This window comes from Rosa chinensis, chromosome 2, assembly GCF_002994745.2.
Source record: "Rosa chinensis cultivar Old Blush chromosome 2, RchiOBHm-V2, whole genome shotgun sequence".
In the NCBI taxonomy this organism is placed as follows: Eukaryota; Viridiplantae; Streptophyta; class Magnoliopsida; order Rosales; family Rosaceae; genus Rosa; species Rosa chinensis.
In genome coordinates, this window is record NC_037089.1 from 59,231,251 (window position 1) to 59,258,262 (window position 27,012).

The following is a 27,012-nucleotide window of genomic DNA, read 5'->3' on the forward strand; positions in this document are numbered from 1 at the left end:
CCACCATATCCACCGCCCAACCTCTGAAGTCGGGCCCCCTCCATCGGCGCATTCCCGCTGGCCTGTCATGCCTCACTACTATTGAAACGCCCAAACTTCCACCATGGAGCTACGCCACGATTCGAATCAAGGGCCATGGAGCCGCCTTCATCCAATCCATCAAGCCAACGCTCCAACCCAGCAAACCACCGATCCCACCCTGCCTTCCACATACAGCCACTAGCCTCTCCGCTCTGGTTTAGATCGATCTCCAGTCCGGTCCCCATCCCCAGCGACAACACAAATACATCCATCTCTTTACACTGAGAGAACCAACTCGAAGTCCCCTCCAACCTCAGCCTCCACGCACTGGACAAGCCTACAACCAGACTTCCCGCTGAGGCCGCCAAAGGCCGTCAATAGGGCCACGGCACAGCCGGACAAGAATGACGGGAAAACTCAAGTATGGGCTCTAGGGGTTTTGCGCGTGAGGCGCGTTCTAGTATATTAATTTGAAATGAACCTTGTATCTTTCTATTAGAATTTTGATTAATCACATAGATTTTCATTGATAAAAAGATCAGACCAAAATAGTGTGGGAATGGTCAACTTTTGTTGGGCCGACAATTAAAGCGATTAACTCCGTAGTTAGTATGGCGATAAATTAAATTAATGAATGCGGCGATTATTATGGCCTTAACCAAGGTTCAAAAAATCGCTAGGCGCTAGTCGGGCGGTGGGATGGGGAGGAGCGCCCAGGCGCCTAGGCGGACGCCTAGACGGTGCCTAGGCGGTTTTATATTTTTAAAATTTTATAGTGTTTAACTAAATATTTATGTAAGTAAATATTTATTTTTATTTATTTATCTCTCAAAAATTAAATATTTGCTTTTTTGTTTTTGTTTGAGAAGATAAATATTTACTTAATTAAATAAAGGAAGCATCTAAGTGGTATTCTATTATACAATTAGAAACAATTTTGGATTGAGCACGTCACCGGTCACCATGCGCCCATCCTATCCCATCATGCCATCATCCTATCTCTTTTATTTCCCCTGACAAACAATAGCCTGAGGCCCTCAGCCACATATTTGCTTTCTTCTATTCTACTCTCTCTCTCTCTCTCTCTCTCTCCCTCTCCCTCTCCCTCTCGACGAAGCCAACAGCCTCCACTTTCTCTCTCTATCGAAGCTGTAAAACTCCATTAAACAACAACCTGCAACTCTAAAAACAGGAGGTCTGCGCCACATAAGTGAAAGAGAATGACAGAGACCTTGGCGATTCAGGGTTCCAGAGATGGGAGAGCGATGGATCTGGGAAAAAAAAAGCTCAAACCCGCCTAGCACTCGCCCGCCCAGGCGCCCGCTTAGGCCTCCCAGACTGCCGCCCAAGCCCAGCCCGCCCAACAGCTCCGCCTTGGCATTACTCGAGTCGGAGACCCGCCGCCCAGCGCCTAAGCGCCACCTGGGCGGCCGAGTTTTAGAACACTGGCCTTAATGATGATAATAACTACACGCAGTGATTACGTACGGTTATGAATGCACGATGAATGACCATCGTAAATGAGTCATGATTAACCATTGTTAATGCAGCAATGATCATTATCGTAAGTGAGTAAGTAAATGCATACATAAAAGCGGGAATAATGACGAGTTGTCCCCCAAGTAAGTCATCGCCTATATAAAGGCAGCCCGACGTTAAGGTAAACGATCCCATTCCGACTTGTTTTACTCCACTCGACTAAGAAACGTATTGACTTAGGCATCATAAGGTTTTTTGCGGGTACCTCCCCTCCTCTTTGAGCCGACTGTCAAACTTCCTAGTCAACCCTCCAAGGAAGCCTTTCGATCTTTCCTGGTCAGCTCTTGCTCCAGTACACATTCATTGGTGAGTCAATATCCTCTATAGAATTTTTCGTCACCAACAAGTGGCTCATGAGCTGTAACTTGTTGGTAAGTTACAATTCCAACATTGTAAGGGTTATGGGTTCGATTCTCTCTGATATATGTAAGGATGGGTGGGCTAAAGGCAGGGGTGAGATGATGGACCACACCCTCGCTTTTAGCGAGGGGTGTGATGGAGTGCCTCACCCTCGCTGCAGGCGGGGGTGAGATGTTGGATCACAGCCTTGCTGCAGGCGGGGGTGGGATGATGAACCTCGCTCTCGCTGCAGGCAAGGGTGGGACGAGATAATGGATCTTCTCTTTACAGGGCGTAGTGGTTATGAGATTGGTAATGAATCTGAGCCCCTCAAGGCATGGAGGCAATCCTATCGTCAGAAGATGATAAAAGCAATCCGTGGATGGAGAATCGTCTATATGGATTGGTTTCAAATTCTCCAATATATTGTTTTGGTTTAAATGGCTCATCGCCCAGGATATTGGCTCTTAATTTCGAATTTTCAGTTGCACTATGTTTTTGTTTTGTTTTTCTTTTTAAGTGTCTGTGCCAAAGTCACACGAAACGTGGAACGTTGCGGTACGGGAACGCGGTACGGATACGCGGTACGCTAGTCTTTAGGGTACGCGGTACGCTAAGATATATTAATTAATTTTAATTAAAATAAATTACATATATTAAATAAAATTATAGAAAATAATAAATAGATAACCATACCATAAATGAATGACTTTTATTTTACCTAAATAACCCTTATTAATATACTATGAGAAACACTCTAACTTAAGGAGGATAATTAAGTAAATTAACTAATAACAGAAAATAAATAATAATAATAAAGAAAGCTGATTTATTTTTTGTTGGATCTCAAACTGAATCTTGGATCTCAATTTGATCATGTCGTGCATCCACCCACCAAAAAAGCCAGAGGCGAGCAGTCCATCCTTCTCTCCGTCGGCCTCAGCAGTTACGGCTTCAAGAGCACCGTTGAGCAAGTCACCAATAGCTGCCCCGATCTGCGCTCCGTCACGGCCATCATCACAGGTGTGGAGGATCGGAGCCGAGACGGCGCAAGTGTTAGCCAAGCGTTGCGCCAAACTAGTCCTCCCTGCTCGGAGCCTCAAAGCCGCCGAAGACGCCAAGGCGCGAGTTCGCTCTGTTTGGCGATCCGGATCGCGAACGCCCCGCGATTGGGTTCGTCCGATCCGGAACGCGGTTCGCCGGTAGGAGCAGCGTTTCCGGTGACTTTGGTCTGTGCGCACAGAAAAGAAAAACAAGGGGGCAAGTAACGAAGTGAAATATGAATCGAAACCATGGAAAAGCCGATGACGGTCATCGAGGCTGACGTTATTGTCGTTTGGACCGGCGTCGCTGCAGTCGAGGTAGGCGTCACCGACGTCGCGTTCATTGAGAAAGGCGTCACCCACAACCTTAGTGTCACCGACATCGTAATCGATGAGAAAGGCGTCAAAGGCCGACATTGCGGTCATTAAGAAAGGCGTCATCGACGTCAAGGCCGACGTCGTGGAATGTTCTAGGAGCTAAGCGATTGAGAAGGTCAGACCATAACGTTATTATTTTTAAATTAGAAACTTATATTATTTAATCATAAAAAAGGACATTCAAAGCTGGAAATTGAAAGAAATTAAAGTGATCACCTCCCACGCGACATTATTACATGAACATAACGCAAGAAGAAAACGGAAAATAAAAGATTCAAGGTTGAGAAGCTTCAATGTCGGGGGGCCCCGCCGGGACCTACCTAGTATGGCAGGAGAAAGTTGTCTATCCCAGGAAAATTCGGTATCATGCCTTGCTAGTACTCTGTGACGGCGTCATGAGCCAAAATAAATAAATAAATAAACACAAGGAAAAGAGAGAGAGTTTCGCAGTAGGGTACCTGAGGCTCGGTGTCTGGTTTGAGCTGATCTTGGGGCATAGCTCAAGAACTAGGCAGCTCACTGCGGGCACCACGTGGAGGTGAGACTGGAAGCTAGGCTTCAGTGTGGTGGGCAAGGCACTGGAGGCACAATGCACCGCTGGAGACGCCTCTTCCGATGGTAGACTCTTCCGAATCCGCCTCTTCCGATGATTGATGCAAAATTATTAGTAATCTTCAAAAGCTCTGAGTATGTAAAGCGTCGATCCTCTGACTCCAATGACCAGCTCTGAATAGAATTTTGGATCTCTACACACAAAAGGGATCGTTACAGTTGCCACAGCAATTCAGATTGCTTTATTTATACAATAATGTATGAGGTCTCCTAAGATCATTATTACAAGTTTAATGAGCTACATTCATGAAGCCCTTTTGATTTTCTCTTCTGATAAAGAAAAACATCTATAAGTGGAGTCTTAAGCCTTATTATGGCAACAAAAGGGAAACAAAAACTTCAATGGATATTTGGAAGTCTTACCAGGTTTTCTTTTCACTTTAAGGCCCAATAGGACAGCTCCTATAGTCAATAAAAGGATGAAAATTACAAGAATTGGCACCACGACTAGGACAACATTGTGCTTCTTCTTCTGCTTCTTGCAAGAAACTTGTATGGATAGATATGGATTTTCACACAAACTGACATCAAAAGGATGATGGCAATTAATTGTCCAGTTATTGCATGTTCTTAAAAATATAAATGCCTATGTAATACAAGGATGCATGTAATCCAGTTTCAATGGAAATATTTGAATATTTTGTGTTTCACACGAATAAACAAAAGTGATAACAGAAATGAAGAGTTTGTGGCATCTCTATGCTAAGATAAGTTGTGACATGGTTTTGAAGTGATTGATGGACAAATTGAAGGTTTATGGTTTCATATGTATAAAAGCACACCTTAACAGTAGTGAGCCGCTGTTCCTTCTCTCAATGAGTCTTGATGGAACTAAACCAGTGAAGTTGTTCTTCTCCAAATTTCTGCAAATTAACATAAATCTTGACTCTTAATTGTAACAAAAACTTGACTCTTTAGGCTATGTGTATCAAAATTAGTAACTTCCAAAACTTCTAATTCTGGTAACTGAGACAAAAACTCTGGAATTGATCCTCTCAAGTTGTTGTTTGATAATTCTCTGAAATGGTGAGCAATAGTCATTTAGTTTGGTAACTCATCGGTATCTTTCCACTTGAGAGAAAGAGTCTAATGTACTAACGATGTGATTTTGATGATTAGTGTTCATTCTAACTTTAATATTGACACACAGGAAGGCATGCATGTATACTTACAAAGTCTTTATCATTGTGAGATTGGATATAGAAAGTGATATCTCCCCTGTTATTCCACTTGAGGACAAGTCCCTGCAAATTTCATGCCTTGATAATTACTTTAAATTTATTTTATCAGTTTGCTGCCCAGTTAATAAACACAAATAAGTTGAACTCAAACTGGAGAGTTATGTATGGAGAGACTTACAAGGATATTGTTCTTGGGAAGTCTTCAGGATAGCTACACTTCAAGCCTTCCCAAGAGTAGTTTTGGGGGGCACATGGATCTCCTTGCCAGATTCTTGTAATTTTATAAGTTGACTGGATGTTTGTGATCGCGTCAACTAGATTTTCATATCCAAAACAAAACTATCATCAAAATCAATCTCATATGTACTAAATGGACCTGTAATAGTAAGCTTGTGTAAGAAAAGAATTACTAACTGTCGTCATGGTTTGTCGCTGATTGGGGAGCTGGCTTGACCATATATATTTCATAAGCATTGAGGATAGGTGGAAGGGTAGAGTTCTCATCCTTGAAGATGGAAAAATTTATATATTGTCCTGTTGGACTCCAAGCCTCTCGGCTATAAATAGTAGTGGCGGACATGTATCCAGGAGAAGAGGGCCCATAAAAGGGCTCTCCATTAAAAGTAATATTGAATTGTCTAGACTCGTTCGCTTGGAGCTTTTCTATTTCTGCAAAGTGCATGTAAATATGATTACTGTGCATTGCTATCAGAAGGTAGCCAGAAAATATTCAAGGAATCATCTGCATTTTTGGGTGTGGCAGCAGTACACATGATAATAGATGGAACTTGGTAACTATCGTCCTCGGTAGTGCTGCTTAATAAGGTACTAGAAAGGGTGCCCGCGCTCTGCTGCGGGAATTGGTGTTGTATTTCTCAAGTTATAGATAATAGAAATTATAGAATACAATGTGCGAGACAATGTGATTCAAATTTATAGAATACAATGTGAAAGACAATGTGATTCTCATATTCCAATTTCCAGTGTTAATGATCCAGAATGAACATAATATTAATTTTGAAGCGCTCTTGTAATGCTTCAGAATAAAGAATACACACTTGCAAAATATAAAAAAGGAACCACAATCATGTTGTTGATTGTTGATTCATCAATTGCAATTTCTTTGAAGGAAGAGCCTCTGTCGCTCCATCAGCAATAACAGATTAACAGTAATGATATCCTTGGCATTTTGAAACATGAATTACAGTTTAAGACCAAAGGTGTATACCCAAGAAGAATATATATTGCAGAATATATCAATGTAAGTATCGTATACCCTACATATAATCATACTTAATGTTAATGCACTTAAAATATGGTAATAATTCTTTTGCCTTCTCAATTGTACAGCGTCACTCCAGGTATGATGATAAAGCGATATGCATAGACTTCCCCTTACATTGATATATTTTGCGATATGCATAGACTTTTTTGCACAGGATCTACAAAAGCAAAACGACAATAGAATTATTATGTAAGAAACAATGTTAATAGGAATGACCAATATATGATAGTGTTTATGAAGTCAGGTTTCTATTAAGTTAATGAAAATATTTACCTTCTGTATTGAAAAATGGGTGGCAATGGACACTGAATTTATCCAATTGTTGTTGAATGTCAATAGTTCTATCTACTACTGTAGAGAACTGATCCACCCAAGGCAGCCAGTAAAATTTTGGTAGGATTCATTCATAACCCTAGCTAAATTTTACTGGCTAGCCTGGATGGATCGGTTCTCCATTATAGGAGATAGTACTATTGATGAGAACAATAGAAAAGGTAGATTGCATTAGTGAGGCAGTGATGAAATTAGGAAGCAAGTTAATGGTGGTGGAGATGAGAAAAAAAAAATTAGAGAATTAGTCTGAGGTATTGTTTGATCTAAGTGGATTAGCTTCTCCGAATGTTCATCCAAGTTATTTTCACTTAGATCAAACAATACCTCAGACTAATTCTCTATTTTTTTTTTTCTCATCTCCACCACCATTAACTTGCTTCCTAATTTCATCACTTCCTCACTAATGCAATCTACTTTTTCTATTGTTCTCAGAAACTGCAGCATCTTGTAGAGGTAAGGATTTTGCAATGATGTCTCATAATCCTACACTGTGAAAACCTGAAAAAATGGATACTAACAATTTAGAAAATTATGATCTATAGAAAAGTACAAAGATATTCTTTGATATATTTATTATTTAAATTTGTGTCTTTCCTTCCAAAAATGAAATTGAAATTCTGAAATTAGCAGAATTAAAATCTATGTACTCGTGTTGGAAAGAGAGGTTAGTTAGACTTATGTTTGAGGTAACAAAGTTCATCCAGTATCTATCTGCATTACATAAATGTAATAGATCCATGATTTTGTATTCTGTGAGAAAAGAAAAGCAAGGAAAGTTTTTTCATATTTAAGAAGCTGGATTGCTTATCTCTGAAGATTTCTTTTGTAGTGGCCTTGGCTGACATTTGTAGTTGAAAAAGTAGAATAACAGATGGAAAAATAATCATATTGTATGTCGATGATAAGTAGAAGTTTATTTGAGGAAAAAAGAAGATACATGTGTCAATTACTGTATCTTTTCTTCCATATCATTCTGTCGATGAATGCTACTATTTTGCATTTTGAAAATGATAGTTTGATGTAGAGGGATTGGTTTTTGGGTTTAAGAGAGTAAGGTTCATTTAAAGAAGGGTTTTATCATAGGTGGGGTCTGAACTATGTCTGACCGGACTGAATGGTACCTGAACTTTTAAAATGATCAAATAGGTACCTGAACTTCCAAAACCACATCATTAAGGTACTTCCGTCTATATTCCGTTAATCCTCCGTTAATTGTAGGGATAAATCAGACATTTCACCCAAATTGACCACTAAAATGACTGTTATAACCTCATTTGACATTTTGTCCATTTCCCTCCTTTCTATCTTAATTTCCCTAAAAAAAAATTGACTCTTCCCCCAACACTATTCATGTAAAACTTTTCATCAAATTTTACCTCCAATTATTGTCTTTCGATAAATAATAATCAACATCTCAACATCAAGTTTTCTTGAATAATTTTTATTGTTCTTCAAAAATTAGCCTAACATAATGAAATACCAAATCATTCAAGTTTTACCTCCAATTATTGTCTTTCGATAATAAAATTAGCCTAACATAATGAAATACCAAAATTAGCCTAACATAATAAAACTTTTCATCAAATTTTACCTCCGATTATTGTCTTTCGATAAATAATAATCAACATCTCAACGTCAAGTTTTCTTGAATAATTTTTATTGTTCTTCAAAAATTAGCCTAACATAATGAAATACCAAAATAATTTTTATGTTAGGCTAATTTTTGAAGAACAATAAAAATTATTCAAGAAAACTTGATGTTGAGATGTTGATTATTATTTATCGAAAGACAATAAAATTATTTTGGTATTTCATTATGTTAGGCTAATTTTATTATCGAAAGACAATAATTGGAGGTAAAACTTGAATAATTTGGTATTTCATTATGTTAGGCTAATTTTTGAAGAACAATAAAAATTATTCAAGAAAACTTGATGTTGAGATGTTGATTATTATTTATCGAAAGACAATAATTGGAGGTAAAATTTGATGAAAAGTTTTACATGAATAGTGTTGGGGGAAGAGTCAATTTTTTTGGAGGGAAATTAAGATAGAAAGGAGGGAAATTGACAAAATGTCAGATGAGGTTATAACAGTCATTTTAGTGGTCAATTTGGGTGAAATGTCTGATTTATCCCTGCAATTAACGGAGGATTAACGGAATATAGACGGAAGTACCTTAATGATGTGGTTTTGGAAGTTCATGTACCTATTTGATCATTTTAAAAGTCCAGGTACCATTCAGTCCGGTCAGACATAGTTCAGACCCCACCTATGATAAAAACCCTTTAAAGAATGATATAAAGGAAAGAATAGGTAAAGTTCGACAAAGAGGTTTATTAGGAAAGAATTAGTTTTGTTTGAAGTGATGAAGTTGATGCAGCATCTGTCTGCATTAGATAAATGTAATAGATCCGTGATTTTGTATTCTGTGAAAACCAAAATTTTGAAAATAAAATATATGTGGGTAATATGTGTTATAATGGGTAGTATAAGTTTGACAGTGGGACTGATGATTACCTTATAGCAGCAGATCCATTGTGAAAAGCTAAAATGAGTTCCAGTAAAGATTAAAGAGTAAGTGAGTAATTAATTGATCGGAGTAAGGATTATGAAATAGAAATAGTATGCACTATGTGGGATAAATCAAAGATTATAATATGTCAGATGTTATTGTAAGGTCTTCTTTGGGATGATCAAATGGTATAGACAAAAACTGCATCTACATTATTTGATTGAACTGAAGAAGACTTTGCTATTAAAGCAGTAGTTCATTACTATTTTTGCTTGAGGACAACTTGCAATCAGGGGCGGATCTAGTATGTAAGTGGGGCGGGCTATAGCCCGTCCGAAGATTTTGGACAAAAAAAAAAAATTAGATGTATATATATATTTTTTAGTTGGGTATAAGTGTATTGTCTATAATTCCAGCCCGTTCGAGTATTCGACTAACTCAGTAACTCGCCCTTCATCACTTCGTCAGTCCCTCTCCTCCTCAGTCCTCATCAGTCATCACTTCGATTACGCTCCCAGGCTCCCAGCCTCCTCCTCCTCGGCTCCTCCTCCTCTTCTAAACTTCTGCAAATCTGCAGCTCTGGCCTCTGGGCTCTGGAATTCTCGGCTTCTCCAAGACATCAACATCAATTTGAGGCAATGATTCAATGTAAGATTTTGTTTAATTAATTGAATCAATCCAATTTGGGGCAATTTATAGGGTTTAAGGATTGATGTGAAATTCATGTTCCTGGGTTGTATTCAGGATTGAAGTCAGAATTTTTCCCTATGCTTTATAGATTGATTTGTCTAGTTCTGACTATTCCTGTTTCTACGGCGACCACTGAAAGAGCATTTTCAGCTATGAACATCATTAAGAATAGACTTAGAAACAAGATGGAAGATGAGTTTCTTGGTGATTGTATGGTCCTTCATATTGAGAAGGAATATGCTGAATCTATTGACAATGAATCGGTGATCAAAGAGTTTGAAGCTTGTGGAACTCGTAGAGTTAGATTTAGTTAGTTTAGGTTCTTGTATTGCATTGCACGTTTATTTTGTTATTGATTTTGTTTTTTAGTTTTGTATAAATATGCATTTGAAGGGTAAGGCTCACTACATCCCCCTTGACTAGGTGTATATTTTTCTTAAATTAATAAAATTCTCTCGCACCGTCGAGATTCTCTATAATATATATATATATATATATTTTTTTTTTTTGTTGAAGAAATCCCAGCCCGTCCAAAGTTTCAATTCTGAATCCGCCCCTGCTTGCAATGAATTTGTGGTTATGATTTATAGGAAAGTTTTTTGTTTATGCAAGAAAAGAAAAGGAATTAATTACATGTACCTGAGCAATGCTGTGCTTTTACTGAGTTACCAAGTTCATTTATCTATGCTCCGCAGCTTCATAGATAGACAGCCTGCGCTTTGCTGCATGTATTTTTATTACCAATAAATAATATTCTAGGCAGTTTATCATCAACTAAAATTGAACTACAGATTTTTTTTTTGTCAAGACTGCTAAATAGAATAAAAAAATAGTACATGATAGATTAATAATGGAGGTACTACTAACATCGTTGTCTGCCGAAGCTGCAACATTCCATGTGAATTGAGGAAAGTTTTGATGAGAGCTAATGTTATAGAGCAACACGTCTCAGCTTGAAAACAGAAACTGAATTGAAGCGTTCCTTGTAAAAGGATAAAGTATGCTTTTTTAGTATCCTGGAAAATTCAGATGCAGGGTGAGATAAAGAAGACAGAAATCAAACCTCAAAAAGCTGAATCATTAGGAAATACTTAGATGAATGTTATTAAAACCTTGCACAATGAGTATTGAAATTTTGATATCTGTAATGAAAATTATAATTTCTCCATTGGAAGTAGCCTTGAAAACGTGCAATAAGATCAATGCTGCTACTGATCCAGGAATAAGTCCTTAGAAAGGAAATTCACAATCTCAAACCATGACATACCAGACTTTAGCTGCTAGGAAGGGTATTCATATCATTAAGTTATTTTAAGGTGAGTTAATCAAAATGTAACAATGTCAATAAATAGCAACAATTGTCCTATCAAGATTAAAGTCAGAAACGTCATAAAGATCAACATGAGAAACAAATACTGAAGCCATACTTTGTTTATACTGACAATATGTTTGTATGTGTAAAGAAGAAAACTATCTTCTTTGGAAGGATATCATTACCATAGTACTCCAGAACTATGAGATGTACGGCATGGTGGACGGATCTGAACCTTGGCCACCCCAGTTCATCAACAACAATCTCAATCCAGCCTACATTAAATGGGTGAAGAAAGATTGTACTTGTCAAATTTGGTTGATTGCTTCTCTCTTTGAGTTCTCCATCCCTTTCGCAGTTCGCTCTACCTCTGCAAGCTCTCTTTGGCTCACTCTCGAGCACCAACTTGCTGCCTTGACCAGATCCTATGAACTGACGGATTCAGACCATTCAAAAGGGTAGCTTCTCCATCAGCGACTATCTGTAGCAAATCAAGACGGTTGCTGATGCTGGAGCACCTCTTGATGACAGTAACCTTGTCACCCAGACTCTTGCCTTTACTACCTCTATCCACAGGCGCTCTGATCATCGAGAATTGATCTTTATATGGAAACATTGATATTCACATTGAAACAGATCAAACAGAATAATATGTTTATACTGAGAGTACTTCAATTCACAATATATTAACAAATTGAGAGTGTATACCGTTGATGACATCCCTCTGGGTCTTGGATTGCAGCCCAATATTGTTCCGAATTTGTAAGTATACAAATCATAATCAAGAATGCTTTGCGTTCGGAAAAGCCTTGGAAGAAGAAGAATCACCATAATCAAACTACTTGATCAATCATCAGAAAATAATAAAAAAAATCAAAATTCAATCAGTTGGGAAATTCGGGTTTCAATTTTGATGAACCGCAGAATTATTTACCAAGGAATGAACTTAGTGTACTTTAGTATTGGAGGTATGGTTGTCAAATGCCTCAGCTCGATTAAAAACTTTCAGCGTACTGTACAAAAGCAAACAACAAATGTCATAAATATACTGACCTGGAAAGCTGAACCTAAAACTTTTAAAAATAGTGTCATTGAAAGTCTGAGTAAGTTTCAAAATAAGGAAGATATGATCGTTAATTTAGGTTATTCACTTACTGAGTACAAAACAGCTGACAACTTTTAATTTAGGGTGTAAGCTATTAACCATCAACACATAACTGAAAAGGAATGAGAAACAACATTACTTTTTTGCACTGGTATATTTGGGATATAGAGTCTAACAAATATTTGAGGAAATAGTGATAAACTGGTATTTAATATAAAAAGAAGGGTTTGCAATGAGAAACTCAAAGTAATAATAGTCATCAATAGTTATAGCAGTACTACTAACATATATTTTCTTGAACAAAGTTATGCATGCCATTAATCTCAGATTGCAGTAAAGTTAAATGTATGGAGAAAGAAGGAAAAATAATCATTAAACTACTTAGGTTCTATATTTCAATCTGCTGGTTCTTTAACAATCAACTCAAGCAAACTTATTAAAATTTGGGTGATGGGATGTATTAGTGAAATGATGCTATGATAGCTTTTATACCTCAATCACAATACCGTTTCATAGTTGAGAGTTGAAATAATTGGTAATTGAGGTAAGTTGTTTAGGAGAAACTGCAAAATCAATAAAACCATTAATACAGAAATTGGTTATAAAAACATAAAAGCTGCGCAAAAATTGCAGCAGAAGCTTGTTGGAGTATTGGAAAGACAATTGAGCAGGAATAAGAAGGTGCTTACTCACGTATACTAAGAGAACTAAAAATAACCCAGCAAATAAACTAATATTTCTTTATGTTCACTCTGTTCTGCGTAGAGATTGAACAGATTCCATGTCCTGAACAGCAAGTATTATAGATTATTACTTATGTTGATGTACTCTTAAAAGATAAATGCATCGATGATTGTTCAGGAAGAAGACACCTTTAAATGAGAAGGAGAAAGAACTCCTTCTAACTCCTGTGGATCTTGTAGGTGCATCACTTCATAGTCATTGTGGTAGGTATTGAAAAATTTCGAAGCTGGTGATATGTGTGAAAGTCATGTAAACATAAAAGAAAAAAGTAAAAAAGAAAAAAGATGCTATATTTGTTATTGCAAGAACAAATGTGGTAGCTATAATTAAAAGAACTAAGAATCATAGCTTTTTGAAACAACAAAATAATGTAGGTTTATTTTCTTAACATTGTATCTGCTGGAACGCTTTATTAAAATACTGCAATTGAACAGAAGTGATGCAGGGTTAGATCATAATTTAGAGGGCAAAGCTTATTTTTACAGGTCTGAGTACACTGGCTTGTTTGAACTTTTGAATACCTGGAAATTGATAGTTGACATACAGAAGATTTGAACAGAAATTGAATGCAGTTTGCAGATTTTGCTTATAGAAACTCTGTATTAAAGACACTAAATTGCAATGTGTCGTTGCAAAGCAAGAGCGCGGGCTGTCTTATCTATGAAGGTACGGGGCATAAAAATATTTCATGCTTGGTTTTTCCTTCTTCTGAAACTTGAATGCAGTTTGCTAGTCTTCTTCATACATGAGTAAAGCACAAATATAGACAACAGAAAATAATGTATGAATGAAATTGCAAATAGATAGAAAACCAAATTAGTTGAATTTTACTGATAAAGTTGTTGGAATACAGTAATGCTAGTCAATTAAGATATATATATATGAGGAAGGAGCAAGAACAACAGTGAACGGTTATTTGTATGAATGATAAACCTATTGTCTAGTTTGATGGCAATCATGAACAAAAGGCAGAAATTTGATTGTTAATAGGAGAAGCTGAAATTGAATGTAAAACACAACAGAGAAACAGGAGAAATTAATGTACATTACTGATATAGGAAATCTGTTTTACATATATTACATTTAGTCTGCAGTCTGTTCAACTGGAGTGATAACAAAAATGCTAGCCTTATGATAGTGCAAGAAGCTATGCTAGCGATTAGTCCAGTTGTCAAAAGTCACAGTTAGCAAACATATTTGCTAGACTTTGTTCAAAAAATTACTGACTGCAGTTATATTGTACAGACTGTTTTCATTGATTACTTGGCTGCGTTTGTCCAAAAATTACTTTACAATATTCGCAGCTAGACAAAATGCATTGAAATGCATTCGACGTTATATTTGTACACTATTTTCATTGATTAAGCTGCGTTTGTCCAAAAAATTACTTTACAATACTCGCAGCTAGACAAAATGCATTGAAATGCATTCAAAATGCACAAAATGGAGTGAATTGGATTCACTCAGCCTTTTTTTTTTCATACAGTTCTTTGCTTCGCAGAACCATTGTTGATGAGGGTAGAACTGTGGTTCTATGCTTGATCTGCTCTTCACTTTAAATCAGAAAAACACAGTTAAAATTCTGATGAAAGAAATTGAAGAGAATAGTATTTTGTGTGGATAGTAGTTGGTATTTTAAGTACTTTAGAGTTAGTAGAAAAAAAGAGATATATTCTGCTTTGTTCTAAAGCGGAATTAAGATTTGAATGTCAGACTTCAACTAAGATTGAATTAAGTTTACCTCTTCAGCTTTTTTTCAGATTCTGAAAGGGAAACTGTTCGGCTGCTCCCCTCAATGTTTCTCTTCTTTTGATAAAGGAAACGATCTGGTGTTGTGGTAGTTGGCTCTTGCTGTGTTAACGATGCAGAGGCTTGGTGAGTTGGGAAGATGTTTCTAACGAACAACTCATTGTTCATATTGAATTTGAGCTCAAACAGATAAGTTTGATCAGCAGTTTTTTGCATTTCTTCCAGTACTATTAGTTCTGTTCCATACAGTTCTTTCTTCAGCAGGTCTGCACAACTAATGCCAAATAGTTGTTCTGCCTCCTTTCCCATAATCAGTACTGTAGCTTGATTATTGCGATCATAAATTATCATGTGAACTTTATACCTGTGTAAGACAAAAAAGTTATTGAAAAATATGAAAATAAAAATCGATATAAGAAATGGAAAGAAAAGAATTCTGATATGTATGTTTGTTATCAGAAAATGAAGGGCCTCATAGTTTTACCATGGGACAGGAATTTGTATGCCATGGTGGCTACATTTAAGGTCATTAGTATCTTTATCTTCTGTTAGTTGCCTATAACAGGTCCCTGTCCCGCAAGCTTTGTACCACCAACCACTGTGCAATGAAAACCTTCGGATAGAAGCAATGCAACACACACTCTGGTTCTGTCATATAAAATAAGGATTAGAAGCTGGGTAAATGTTAATTAGAAAGAAACGATTAACTAAATAATGAGAGGAATAAATACTGTGTTTCATACTGTGTATGAATCTGGATCCAGTGTATGCAGCTCAGACACTGATATTGTTGTCTTTTCTTTCACTTGTTCTGGTGTTTGCCGATTGGGTGGAGGAGGAAGTATCTTTACTTTATCACCTGGCCTGGAGAACCTGGAAATGTTTTTCAATTGTTAGAAAAAGACAGAAAACTAATGTACTTAATATTTGTCGTAAGCAGCTCTGTAAAAAAAAAAAAAAAAGTAGGAATTCAGTTTTGGTTGAATAACTTACTCAGCTCTGTACTCCTGTGCTTGTTGAATCTCTGGATTTATGAAAACACAGGAGTGATTTGTAGCTGTTGTTGTAATTTGCTCTGCAGCTCGTCAAAGCAGACAATCATTTATAGTTGATAAATCAAACAATATCATCAATTATTTTGAGTTCATGTTTACCTTGGAATTGTGTTATTCTGAGACTGGTCACTACAGCAAGAACTGGTGAGGGTGACGCTCGAATGGTTTCTAAGTCGAATTTTCGTGCGACATCGCCCCATAGAGTGATTCTCAAATCTTCTCTCCTGCATTTTTAGAAACATGAAATTGATACATATTTTTAAAAAGCTGAAATTTAGATACATATTGTCACGCCCCTGATTTTATACACAATAAATCGATATATAACCCCATAATTATATATGCGTGAACGTCCAGTCATCAATACAAAGTACCTGAAATCTTTTTCCCTTAAACTTACACACATATTGATGCCCTGAACCCTCAAAGTTAATATACACTCGCTCCAAAGAGTTATATATTACACAAGATTACGAATTAAATTGTCAACAACAAGATAAACGTAAATGCTCCTCAGAGCTCACTACAACGGAAGTCTCAATGACGGTAAGGTCAAAAAATTGACTTACTACCGTTAAGCTGCAAGCACGCTACCTCAGCATCAGCCACGATCAACCTGACCTGCAGAAATAACCCCTACACCATTGGAATGGTGTACCGGGTTGCCACACAACAAACCCGGTAAGCTTTTGCAAGCCCGTATGAGTAACTCAAAACAACTCACACAATATCACGGGATAAAAGCCCGCACAACTCACGCCAAACACGAGGAAAACCTTTCGACTCGAGAATAAGGAAAACATACCCTATTTTCCCAAAACAGCACATTCTTTTCCCAAAAGAAATGAATACAAGTCACCCCGTGACAAAGTCATATTAATTGAAACTCTGACAATTAAATATGATAAACAAATCCTCCCAGGACATTTAAAAGAAAGAATCCCCGAAACTCCCTTTTAAAAACACGTACTCATGAGCATCAGATAGCTCCCCGCTACCCCCCATGATGTACTAACAACAAATCCGTCTAACCTAGACACACAACACATCAACACAGATTCACCACGAGACCACTAATAGAAGAATAAGTATGTATATGTATGTATCCCATAATATATATATGTACACACATAAACAATCACTCAGAAATGCCACCAATACATGAATACATATGTATATATATATATATCCCATAATATATATGTACACACATAATCATTCACTCAGAAATGTCACCAATACATGAATACATATGCATATATATATATATATATATCCCATAATATATACATGTACACACATAATCATTCACTCAGAAATGTCACTAATACCATCTATAGTCACAGTTAATTCCATAACTCAAAGACAATATGGTAACTAGGCTCATAACACATATAAAGCTTTGGTCACCATCTGCAACCTATCACCGTCTGTGACTCTTGGTTTTCATACCCCGTCTGGTCTTAGAACCAACCGTTGGTCACCATCTGCGACCCATACTTTTAAGACCCTATCTGGTCTCAAGTCAACGTTAAGTAAGTCACACCTGACCTAAAACGTTACAACTATCTAATTTCGGCTTTCCTTACCTCTGCTCACCATCTGTGACGCATGATCTTCAGACCCCATCTGGTCATGAAATCAAACATCAAGGTTACCGTCTGCAACCTGTCACTATCTATGATCTATCACCATCTGTGATATAAGATCTTCTTAGACCCTATCTGGTCTTAAGGTCAACGTTAAGTAAGTCGCATCTGACCTAAAAACGTTACAAACAGCTAGTTTCGGCTTTCCTAATCCCTGCTCACCATCTGTGACCCTTGGTACAAAGACCAATACATCTAAAATGAGTCACGCTTGACTCAAAAATGTAACATCAAGCTCAATACTTTTCAAAACAATAGAAAACATCTTTTTCTACAATATTGTTTCTATGAAAAGTCTCATTCAACAATAATATGAACCCATCATGCATATTATTCATCACACATCATCCACAAAGAATATATATATTTCACGTAAATATATATATATGTAGTCATTCGCTCAAGAATGCCTACTAATACCAACTATAGTTTGCAGTTAAATAATTAACGCCAAAACGATAATGGTAATTCCGTTCATAAAGAACCTTGTGAGATTACTCACCTTGAAACTCCTGCTGCGTCTTCAATACAGAACAAAGCATCCAGTCCACAAAACAACCGTCCAAGGATACCTCGTCAAGCACCTAATCACATACGGTTCAACTTAGCAACAATCCACAAATGATTTAAGTCTGAAACCCCTGTTTTGAACTAAAATCCCCAAAAGTGACGTCAATCGAGGCGAAACCACATCCGAGACCACCCAATGTCTCCTGAATACTTCTACGATCGATATGCCAAAACCACAAGTCGATCGGACGCTCGAATCCTCACGGATCGAAACATCTAACGGTCCGAAACCGTAAAAACCCTAGCATGCTCATACGATCTCTAAAAATTACAAACAATATATCAAAATGCTCGTATCGACGAGTAGATCAAACTCAGGAATAGAAACTATCCCTGAGGTGGCCGGAAACCACCGGAAAACACCACCACAGTGGCGACACCGCCGCCGGACCAAAGTCGGAATTTGACAAAACTCCCAACACCAAAGTTCTTCATCTCAACTCCAATTTAAACTTTCATAACTACACCAAAGTCCAAAAATGAACCAATCGATCGAATTTTACCTTAGAACAAAACAGCTCGATTGAAACCCTAGAATTTCAATTCCAAAATTCGACCTCCACGAGTTGAATCGATGCAAGCCACCTTGTGGGAAGCATCATCGTCCTCCAAGCTCCAAAAGCCCTCAAAAATCACCGGCAAAGGTGGCCGGAATCTCCGACTCCGATCAAGGCGATTTCATCCCCGAAGCAGCCACTTCCAGTCGATGTGGCTTCCTCCACAGCTCGAGTCTCTCTTCAATCCTTCCACATACCTCAAGAGGGGATTGAGGCGAGCAAAACCCACTATTGAATCGAAGCAAACGGTGGTCGGAGGAGCGAGAACGACGCCGGCGAAGTGGAGGCTGCGCGCGGGCTCGGGAGAGAGCTGGGTTTCCGTTTTTGGAAATCTGGCCTTCTTTGCAATTTCCGGAAAATTTCGTCATTTTATACCAAAATGGAAAGTTTTTCCAAAGCCCATAACTTGTTCATACGAACTCCGATTCTCGCGTTCCGCATGTCCACGAACTCGTATCGACGCGTTCTACAACTTTCGTGAAGCAAGTTTTCGGAGAATCTCAACGTATCAAAAGTCAACCTTGAATTCCCCCTAAAGTCATACTTTTCGAATAATTAATTCGTCCGAAACACTTCCGCTCCGTCCACGAGCCACGAAACCGTCCAACAACCATAAATTAGATTTCGGAAATTCCTCGGAAAATAATTACGAATTTCCAGGGCATCACACATATTTTTTGTTATTTTCTATTTTCTATTTTCTGTTTTGAAAATGATTAACATGTTTAATAGGTGAGATCATGTGCATATAATATACCTCAAATTCTCCATAACGACTTCACATTTTGGTTCCATCTTGTTTGTGTCTTTTATGAGCACCTGATGTTCTGGGATAACTGATTTGATACAGCCATAAACATCTTTGATACAAAAATATATATAAATTGTTAGTATGTTCTAAATTTCGATAGAATACATCAATATCATAAAATTCTATCAAGTATTTGGAAACTTGCCTATAAGTAGTGTTTGCGGTTTAGGGTTTAGGCCCAGCTGATTGAATTCAAGCAGATGGAAGGAATATTCTGGAATTGGGGGAGCCCCATGTTCAACGGGTTCAAATTTTGTCAGCTCGTTGAAACGTAGTTGCACTTCATGATTGACGACTTTATATCTCCCTTGAATCTTGGATGTGTTGAAATGAGAAATGTCATAGATTCGTCCTTGTTCCATCTTATTCAAAACATGGGGATAATCAGATTCATCAATCTTAGCATGAACCATATCTCCCTGTGTTGAATTAAAGTAGTATCAGTAGCAGCATTTGTAATCTATATGTATTTAAATGCTGCAATAATTAAAGCAAGTGTAGATGATTTGTAAGGAACTTACTCTTTCATCAGTTAAGATATTGTGAAGACCATCATATATTTCACTTTGGAATCTTTGTGGTCTCCATATCCTTGAAACTCTAATCCTCATGGTGAAATTCAGCTGAAATGGTCTTAGTTCATGGATCAGTGTTGGTCTTGCCATTTGTTCCATCTGAACATAAGAGAGAATGAAGTACTATCTAAAACTAATTCAGAAAGTAGTATTTAAAAGTAATTGCAAAGCATCTTCACGATCTGAACAGAAGGTACCAAATTTATTTATTTCAGTTTCAAAATGAGAAGTTAAATAATGGTCAATGTCAAATACAGAAAGCAGCATCTGAAACTAATTGCAAAGTATCCTCACCATCTGAAGCAAAGGTACCAAGTCATCTAGTTATTTTACATGTAATTGGATTAAAGAAAAACATTGAGCCTGCAGTTGTTGATCTTCTTTTGCAAATAGCAGTGAATATTTTAACAAACAATGAGTATGATAATTAGATAGACATGTTTTAACAGTAGTAATATTCAATTTGTATTATAGATTGAAGAAAACAAAAGCCTGTTTGTCTTTGAGCACACCTTGAAGACAGAGTATTGAGTTATGCAGGTTTGAGATTTTACAGAAATAACAATATGCAGGAAACAAAAATTAATATCAGCTTTGAGTATGAAACCTGTTTTGTCTATTTTCACCTAAACCTTTTGATGTCAGCTCAATAACAGAATCCACGTTTTGGGTTCGTTGAAAAAAGAGAAGTCAAAATTGCGATGAAAGATAAGTTGATTACACCAACATCATAGAATACTCAAAATCAAATTATATAACTTACCAATCAAAATTCTTATGCATTACATAAATTGATTATCATGTGATGGAGTATCAGAAATCAAATTATGGATAAGTGAAAGTCAAATCATGTTATTTACAAATGGTACACAAATTGAAGACAGAATATTCAAAGTGATCAAAAGCAGATTCATGATAGAGATTAGTTGAAATGAAAGCACATAATCTACGAATGGAGATAATTGTCTTTACCAAACCCTTTTTGATGTTGAGTTTCACAGCTGGGTTTGCTGTGGTCAATGATGGTTGTGGATAAGAATGGGTTTGATGTCAGTCAACAGTGGTTGTGGATAAGAATGGGTTTGATGTCAGTCAACAGTGATTGTGGATAAGAATGGAGGCTTCTCGAATTGGATAGAGACTACGGTTCCGGCTTATATAGTGGGTACTTCGGGGCAGAACGGTAATCATAAACTCCAACCGAGATGTTTATATAGAGAGTATGGATTAGAGAGATGTCGGCAATGGAGGCTTCTGGAACTAAAAGACTATTGGAGATGTTGGATATATACCTAGGGATGTAGGGCAAAAGCGTAATCCCAAACTTAACCCCTTTTGAGTACTGTTTGTTTGCAATCCAGAATCATCTCCAGTCTTCATTTTGTCTGGACTCCTCCATGTGACATTTTGTTCTCGCTTTAGTTGTTTCTTTCACATCAGTTCGACCACTTTTTGATTGATGTAGACTCAAACGAATTCAACACTTGTTGTTTCACATTCAAATTATAGACTGAGAGTAACTGTAAGCATAACTGTAGGCATGTATTGAATTGCTTGTTCTTTAGCCGGGTTGACTTTTGTGTTGACCGAACACAATATCAGAGTATAGAAAATTAAAATAATTATTTATTTTCTTTTAATAACCAATTGTGTCACATGATAGTTTAAACATGTACGTTACACATTTAAAATATATACACTTTTAATATCTGGACCAATTCATTTTATTCATTAGCTAAAAGCATAACACATTATTATGATAGAGTTATTGGGAACAAAGGCTCAGAAACAAATACCTTTTTTTTTTTTATTGCTATTTATAAATTTTGTAGTACATCTTTATAAACAATATTTTTAGTATATTTATTTGGTATATTGTTGTTATTATTTATTAAAATTTTTAATCCATTTTTCGAAGTAACTCTCGAAAGTGCAACATATAATTGTCCATGAGTAAAAACTAGCTCTGGTAAATATATGCCGACATAATTTAGTGATTGACCTTGACTTTTATTAATAGTCATAGCATAACAGGGTCTTATTGGAAATTGTCGTCTTTTAAAAATAAATGGCCATTTATTCTCAGTTGCAGTAAGAACAATTCTAGGTATAAAAAATTTTTGACCTATATTATTTCCTGTTAATATTCTTGCTTCTATTAATCGATCAAATAATCTCGTTATTATTAGCCTTGTACCATTACATAAACCAGATCTTTGGCCTAAATTTCTTAATAACATGATAGGCATTCCAATTTTTAAAATTAATTCATGCGACGGTAATCCATTAAATTCAAGTTTATTAAAAAATTCTATAGGATACAAAGCATTAATGTTTTCACTGTTTCCAGAATTTAATAAAATACTATCAGAACTTAAATATGTTGTTTTCTGGCCTGGTAATAAATTTATAGCATAATCATTTATGTCTCGAACTGTTGCATTTTGTGGTGTGACAATTGCACGTTCTTTTAAATAATTAAAATTATTGTAACTAATGTTAAAATTTGAATAGGTTGCAAGAAAAATTGCTTCTATTGGATTTGTATAAGTATAAATAAGTAAATCATTTGGAATTTCAACCCAAGATGCATCTCTATCATCTTCATCATTAATTGAACATATACGACCTTCTCCAATTTCCAATAACCAATTTGCAAAAGTTGAAATATTTATTTTATCTTCTTCAGTTAAATTTTTTTTTGACAATCTCATATTCTCAGTTAGATTAAATATTTTAAATGATGAGCAAAGATATGAATTATTTAATGAAGATTCTATTATTTGCTCTTTAGATCCTCCAGTAATAACGGGCAGAATTTGTCTAAAATCTCCACCTAATAACATAAGTTTTCCACCAAATGGTTTGTTAACTTGTATATCGCTTGAGTGCGGTAAAATATCACGTAAACATTTATCCAATGCTTCGAAGCAATATTTATTAGACATTGGAGCTTCATCCCAAATAATCAATTCTGTTTTATCAATTAATTTTGCAAGATGAGTACCTTTTTTTATTTGGGCATATTGATAAATTATTAATTGTCAAAGGTATTTTAAATCGAGAATGAGCAGTTCTACCACTTGGAAGTAATAATGAAGCTATTCCAGATGAAGCGACAGCCAAAATTTTTTTTCCTTCAGATCTTAATTTGCTTATTATTGTATGCCATAAGAATGTTTTACCTGTTCCTCCATGATCATGGACAAAAAAAGTATTTGATGTTTTTTCTTCAATTCCTTTAATGACTTCGTCATAAACAATTTTTTGACATGTATTTAATTGAGCTACTAAATCTGTATGTTCACGTTTTAATTGAAGACAATCATAATCTAATTCTTCTCTTAATAGTTTGTTATTCAACTCTAATATTTTATCAGTACTGGGCATTGGTAACCAATGATCTTTTAATGAACTTGATGATTGATTGAATAATTGCACTAATTCAAATAATAATTGATTCTTTAATTCTAATTCTGGCAATATTAGATTTGGATTTCCGAATTCAGCTCTAGCTTTATACAAAATATCATCACACATATTTAACCAATGTGAATCTAATAACTTTTGAGGATCTGCAACATCACAAAACAAAATAATTGTAACAAAAAGTTGACGTATTTCAGAAGCTGTTGCAGAGTGTAAAGAATTTGTTAATACTTCAATCCATTCTTTGTCATCACCTAATAAACCCAAAACTCGGCAAGCTTCTTGATAAGAAGTATATGTAATACCATTAATTGTTTTTATGGAATCATAATTATGGCAACCTTTTTGAATATTTAATAACATTCTCATAAAATATAATTCACCTGCTATAGGAGGTACATAAGCTATTCTACCAATAGTTTCACATTGTCTTCTACATGTCCAACGTTTTTCACGATCGTCCCAAACAAATTTACTTGGAAATTCTGTATAAGTTAATTCAGATGCATTTGGGTAAGTTGAATTTGCTTTAAACCATCCAGTGAGCGTAGTATCTTCTTTACTTTTTTGTTTTATGATCGATTCAAGAGATTGATATTCATTAAAAATAATATTTTGTTGTAAAGGCATATGAATTTGCAAATGTTGAACAGCATGATGTCGAGAATGAATTGAATATTCAAATAATCTCCAGACAGATTCATGAGGAGTTAAGTAACGACAATTAAGATAAGTTGTGATTTCATCATTTAGATTTTCATGCAGTAAAACTCGAGCTCGATCTGGGCCTTTATTAATGTATTTAAACAAATATTTAATTAACATAGAATGAGAACATGATTCGACGTTAATATGAGCATTATATCTTAATAATAAATTCGAATTATAAGGCACAACAAAATTATTTCCGATATGTACATTATTTTTTACCACGAATTTTGAATTATCATTACGACGTCTGTAGATTGAAGGTGTATTTGTTTCAAATATAGTATTTCCATTATATGATTTTGGAAAGAATTTGGAACATTTTCCATTTCGCATGCAAGGAGATTTTGGATTTATTTGTCCGCAAGGTCCGTGAATCATAAACTCACTAACAATTTTAAAAAGCTCTGGATTAATTTTTTTATCTGGTAATTCTGCTGAAATAATAGAATCTATATCAGCTGCTGTATAACATTTATAATCTTTTTTTAACCAAAATAACATGTGGGCATGAGGAAGTCCTCTTTTTTGAAATTCTATTGTGTGAACATGTGCTTCAATTTGTCCAAAAGGTTCTCCAGATCTAATGTAAGTAATCATATCTTGTAATTTCATTTTAAACATTCTTGAAATTATGTCAGGCCTGTCTTCAACTTTATACTTACATTTGTTTTGAAAATATCTTTGTATTTCTGGCCATTTAACATTGCAAGTAAAAGTTATAAATAAATCAGGATTACCATATTGTCTACAAATTGCCATAGCATCTTGGTAATTATTCATCATATCTCTAGGACTTCCAGTATGAGAACTTGGTAAAATAATTTTTTTTCCTAAATCAGCACCTTTTTTAATTCCAGCTGAAGATGCAGTGAAAATATCCTTATAAACTTCACTTCGAAAGTTTTTTTGATTTTTTCTAATCCAATCTAAACGATCTTCTTCAACAGTTGCATAAGCATCAACTAAAAATTGTTGAAATAATCGTCCACCTTTTAATAAAGTACTTATTTCATTATCTCTATCTTGAATCTGATATGTAATATAAGCTCGCATTGATATTTTTTGTCTTTTTTGTGTAGAATTTTCTGTAATTCGTTGCATTAATAAATTTATTTTATACCCATCTTCACCATATGGAAAAAGTATTGGATATTGTAACGACATATATTTTGGATGTATTTTAGAAATACGCTGTAAATATCCATTGTGTGATTCAGTAATTATATCTTTATTTGAATTATGTTCTCCAATGTCACCAACTATTAAACCACCAATTTCTTCAGTTGTTGGTTCTTCATATTGTTTACTATCAGTAGGTTGACGATTAAGTATACTCATATTTAATGAAATTACAGAATGATTTTCAAATTTATCTCTCATTGTTCGAAATTCTCTCACTAATTCATTAGTTTCATCAAACATTTTCATAAGTTCTTTAACAATATCTGGTTTAATATTTTCATTAGCATGAGTAGGATCAATAGCATTGACACGATTTGAAACTTCATTTTTTGTATCATATATGTACAATTGAGCATATTTGGGAGTTTCTCCACCAGAAGGTAATAAAGAACCCATTAAATGATGCACTTGGCCACTAATTTTAAATACATAAGGACCTGATCCATTATTTATTTTACGATCAATTGTTGCTCCCATTGATGTAAAAGAAAACATTGAATTATACACTCTGATATTTTCTCTAAAAATTTTGCTTTCTAGGCCATTATCTGGATCCAATAATGCTTCAAGAAAAGCTGGCGTTGGTTTTGGTTGTTGAATTTTGATTTGACCTTTTTTACAACAATTCGTATAAATAAGAGGCGCATTTGAAGATGATCTCTTAAGAGCTTCTCCAAACCAAAAAGATGCATTACAATGATCACACGTATAAAAGTTATCACCCGAATCTTCATATTTCATAGTCAATGCTGCAATCAGAATTTTTATTTTTGTTAAGTGGTTTATACGATTATTCTTATTTATCCAACACAGTAAGCAAAAAAATTTAGAGAAATAACCTTGCTTGCTTCTTTGATATGATGCTTGACCAAATGAAAACGAACATTCACCTGTGTTCAATGCTTGAGGAGGGTTAGTTAAACTATTCAGTAAATATTGATCTGAGATATAACACAACAAAACTATTGTTAAAATTAAGTCCGTATATTAAACGAACTAAAAAACTTACCTTCTGTAATTGTAAATGAAGATTCGTTTACAACTGCAGTACTATTTTGGTTCTCGCGTCTAAACCCTTCGTCACAGTGCTCAAATCCATTGACATTCTCAGATTGATGTGATGCTTCAGCAATTTGCACATGAGACACTATAACCAAAAATCAAACAATATCAATTAGTTTATATTTGTAAACAAACAACAAATTTTGCTAAGACTCTGTGTACATCAACATTTCAGAAGACATAAAGTACACTCACTTGTTTTCCATCTCTTTGATTTAATTTGATCGCATTGATCTCCACCGACGAAAACACGATTAGATTTAGTCCTTCTTTCCTCAATTCCATGTTCATTTGCATGTCCTTCATCAACACACTGTTTTAACAACCTCTTTGTTCCTCTCGATATAGGTTTTGGTGCCATCACTGCATTCAAACATATATAATCTGGTTAAAATTTTGGATCATTATCCTTCGTAATTATAATCTGTAAATCTTCATACCAAGCACATTGCATAATTCGTAGAATATCAAGAACAACAATGCAACCTAACAATGCAATAATGCGAACTTCTGTGTAAATCAAGTATAAAATGAAGTGATTAGAACATGCAAAAACCAAATATCC

At 35.5% G+C, this 27,012-nt stretch overlaps 2 protein-coding genes and 1 long non-coding RNA gene across 3 annotated transcripts; all 3 read right to left on the bottom strand.

Moving 5' to 3' along the window:
• Nucleotides 1-3,878: 3,878 nt before the first annotated feature.
• LOC112184509 (probable LRR receptor-like serine/threonine-protein kinase At1g05700) lies at nucleotides 3,879-5,816 on the bottom strand. Its single transcript, XM_040513500.1, has 7 exons — nucleotides 5,528-5,816; nucleotides 5,292-5,427; nucleotides 5,105-5,176; nucleotides 4,879-4,950; nucleotides 4,715-4,795; nucleotides 4,296-4,453; nucleotides 3,879-4,066 (listed from the first exon to the last, which is right to left on the bottom strand). The coding sequence occupies exons 1-7, from the start codon at nucleotides 5,814-5,816 to the stop codon at nucleotides 3,879-3,881; spliced, it is 996 nt and encodes a 331-aa protein (XP_040369434.1).
• Nucleotides 5,817-12,998: 7,182 nt separating this feature from the next.
• On the bottom strand, nucleotides 12,999-20,667 carry LOC112184506 (replication protein A 70 kDa DNA-binding subunit D). The gene is made up of 12 exons (XM_040515694.1): nucleotides 20,576-20,667; nucleotides 20,010-20,162; nucleotides 19,634-19,907; nucleotides 19,435-19,537; nucleotides 16,001-16,125; nucleotides 15,840-15,921; nucleotides 15,590-15,719; nucleotides 15,331-15,494; nucleotides 14,839-15,210; nucleotides 14,582-14,650; nucleotides 13,226-13,323; nucleotides 12,999-13,139 (listed from the first exon to the last, which is right to left on the bottom strand). Exons 2-11 carry the CDS (start codon nucleotides 20,160-20,162, stop codon nucleotides 13,293-13,295), a joined length of 1,503 nt encoding a protein of 500 aa, XP_040371628.1. The 5' UTR covers nucleotides 20,576-20,667; the 3' UTR covers nucleotides 12,999-13,139; nucleotides 13,226-13,292.
• A 5,205-nt stretch (nucleotides 20,668-25,872) lies between these two features.
• On the bottom strand, nucleotides 25,873-26,801 carry LOC121051968. Its single transcript, XR_005807662.1, has 3 exons — nucleotides 26,395-26,801; nucleotides 26,225-26,275; nucleotides 25,873-26,134 (listed from the first exon to the last, which is right to left on the bottom strand). It is a non-coding gene; the product is annotated as an uncharacterized LOC121051968 (long non-coding RNA).
• Nucleotides 26,802-27,012: the final 211 nt, after the last annotated feature.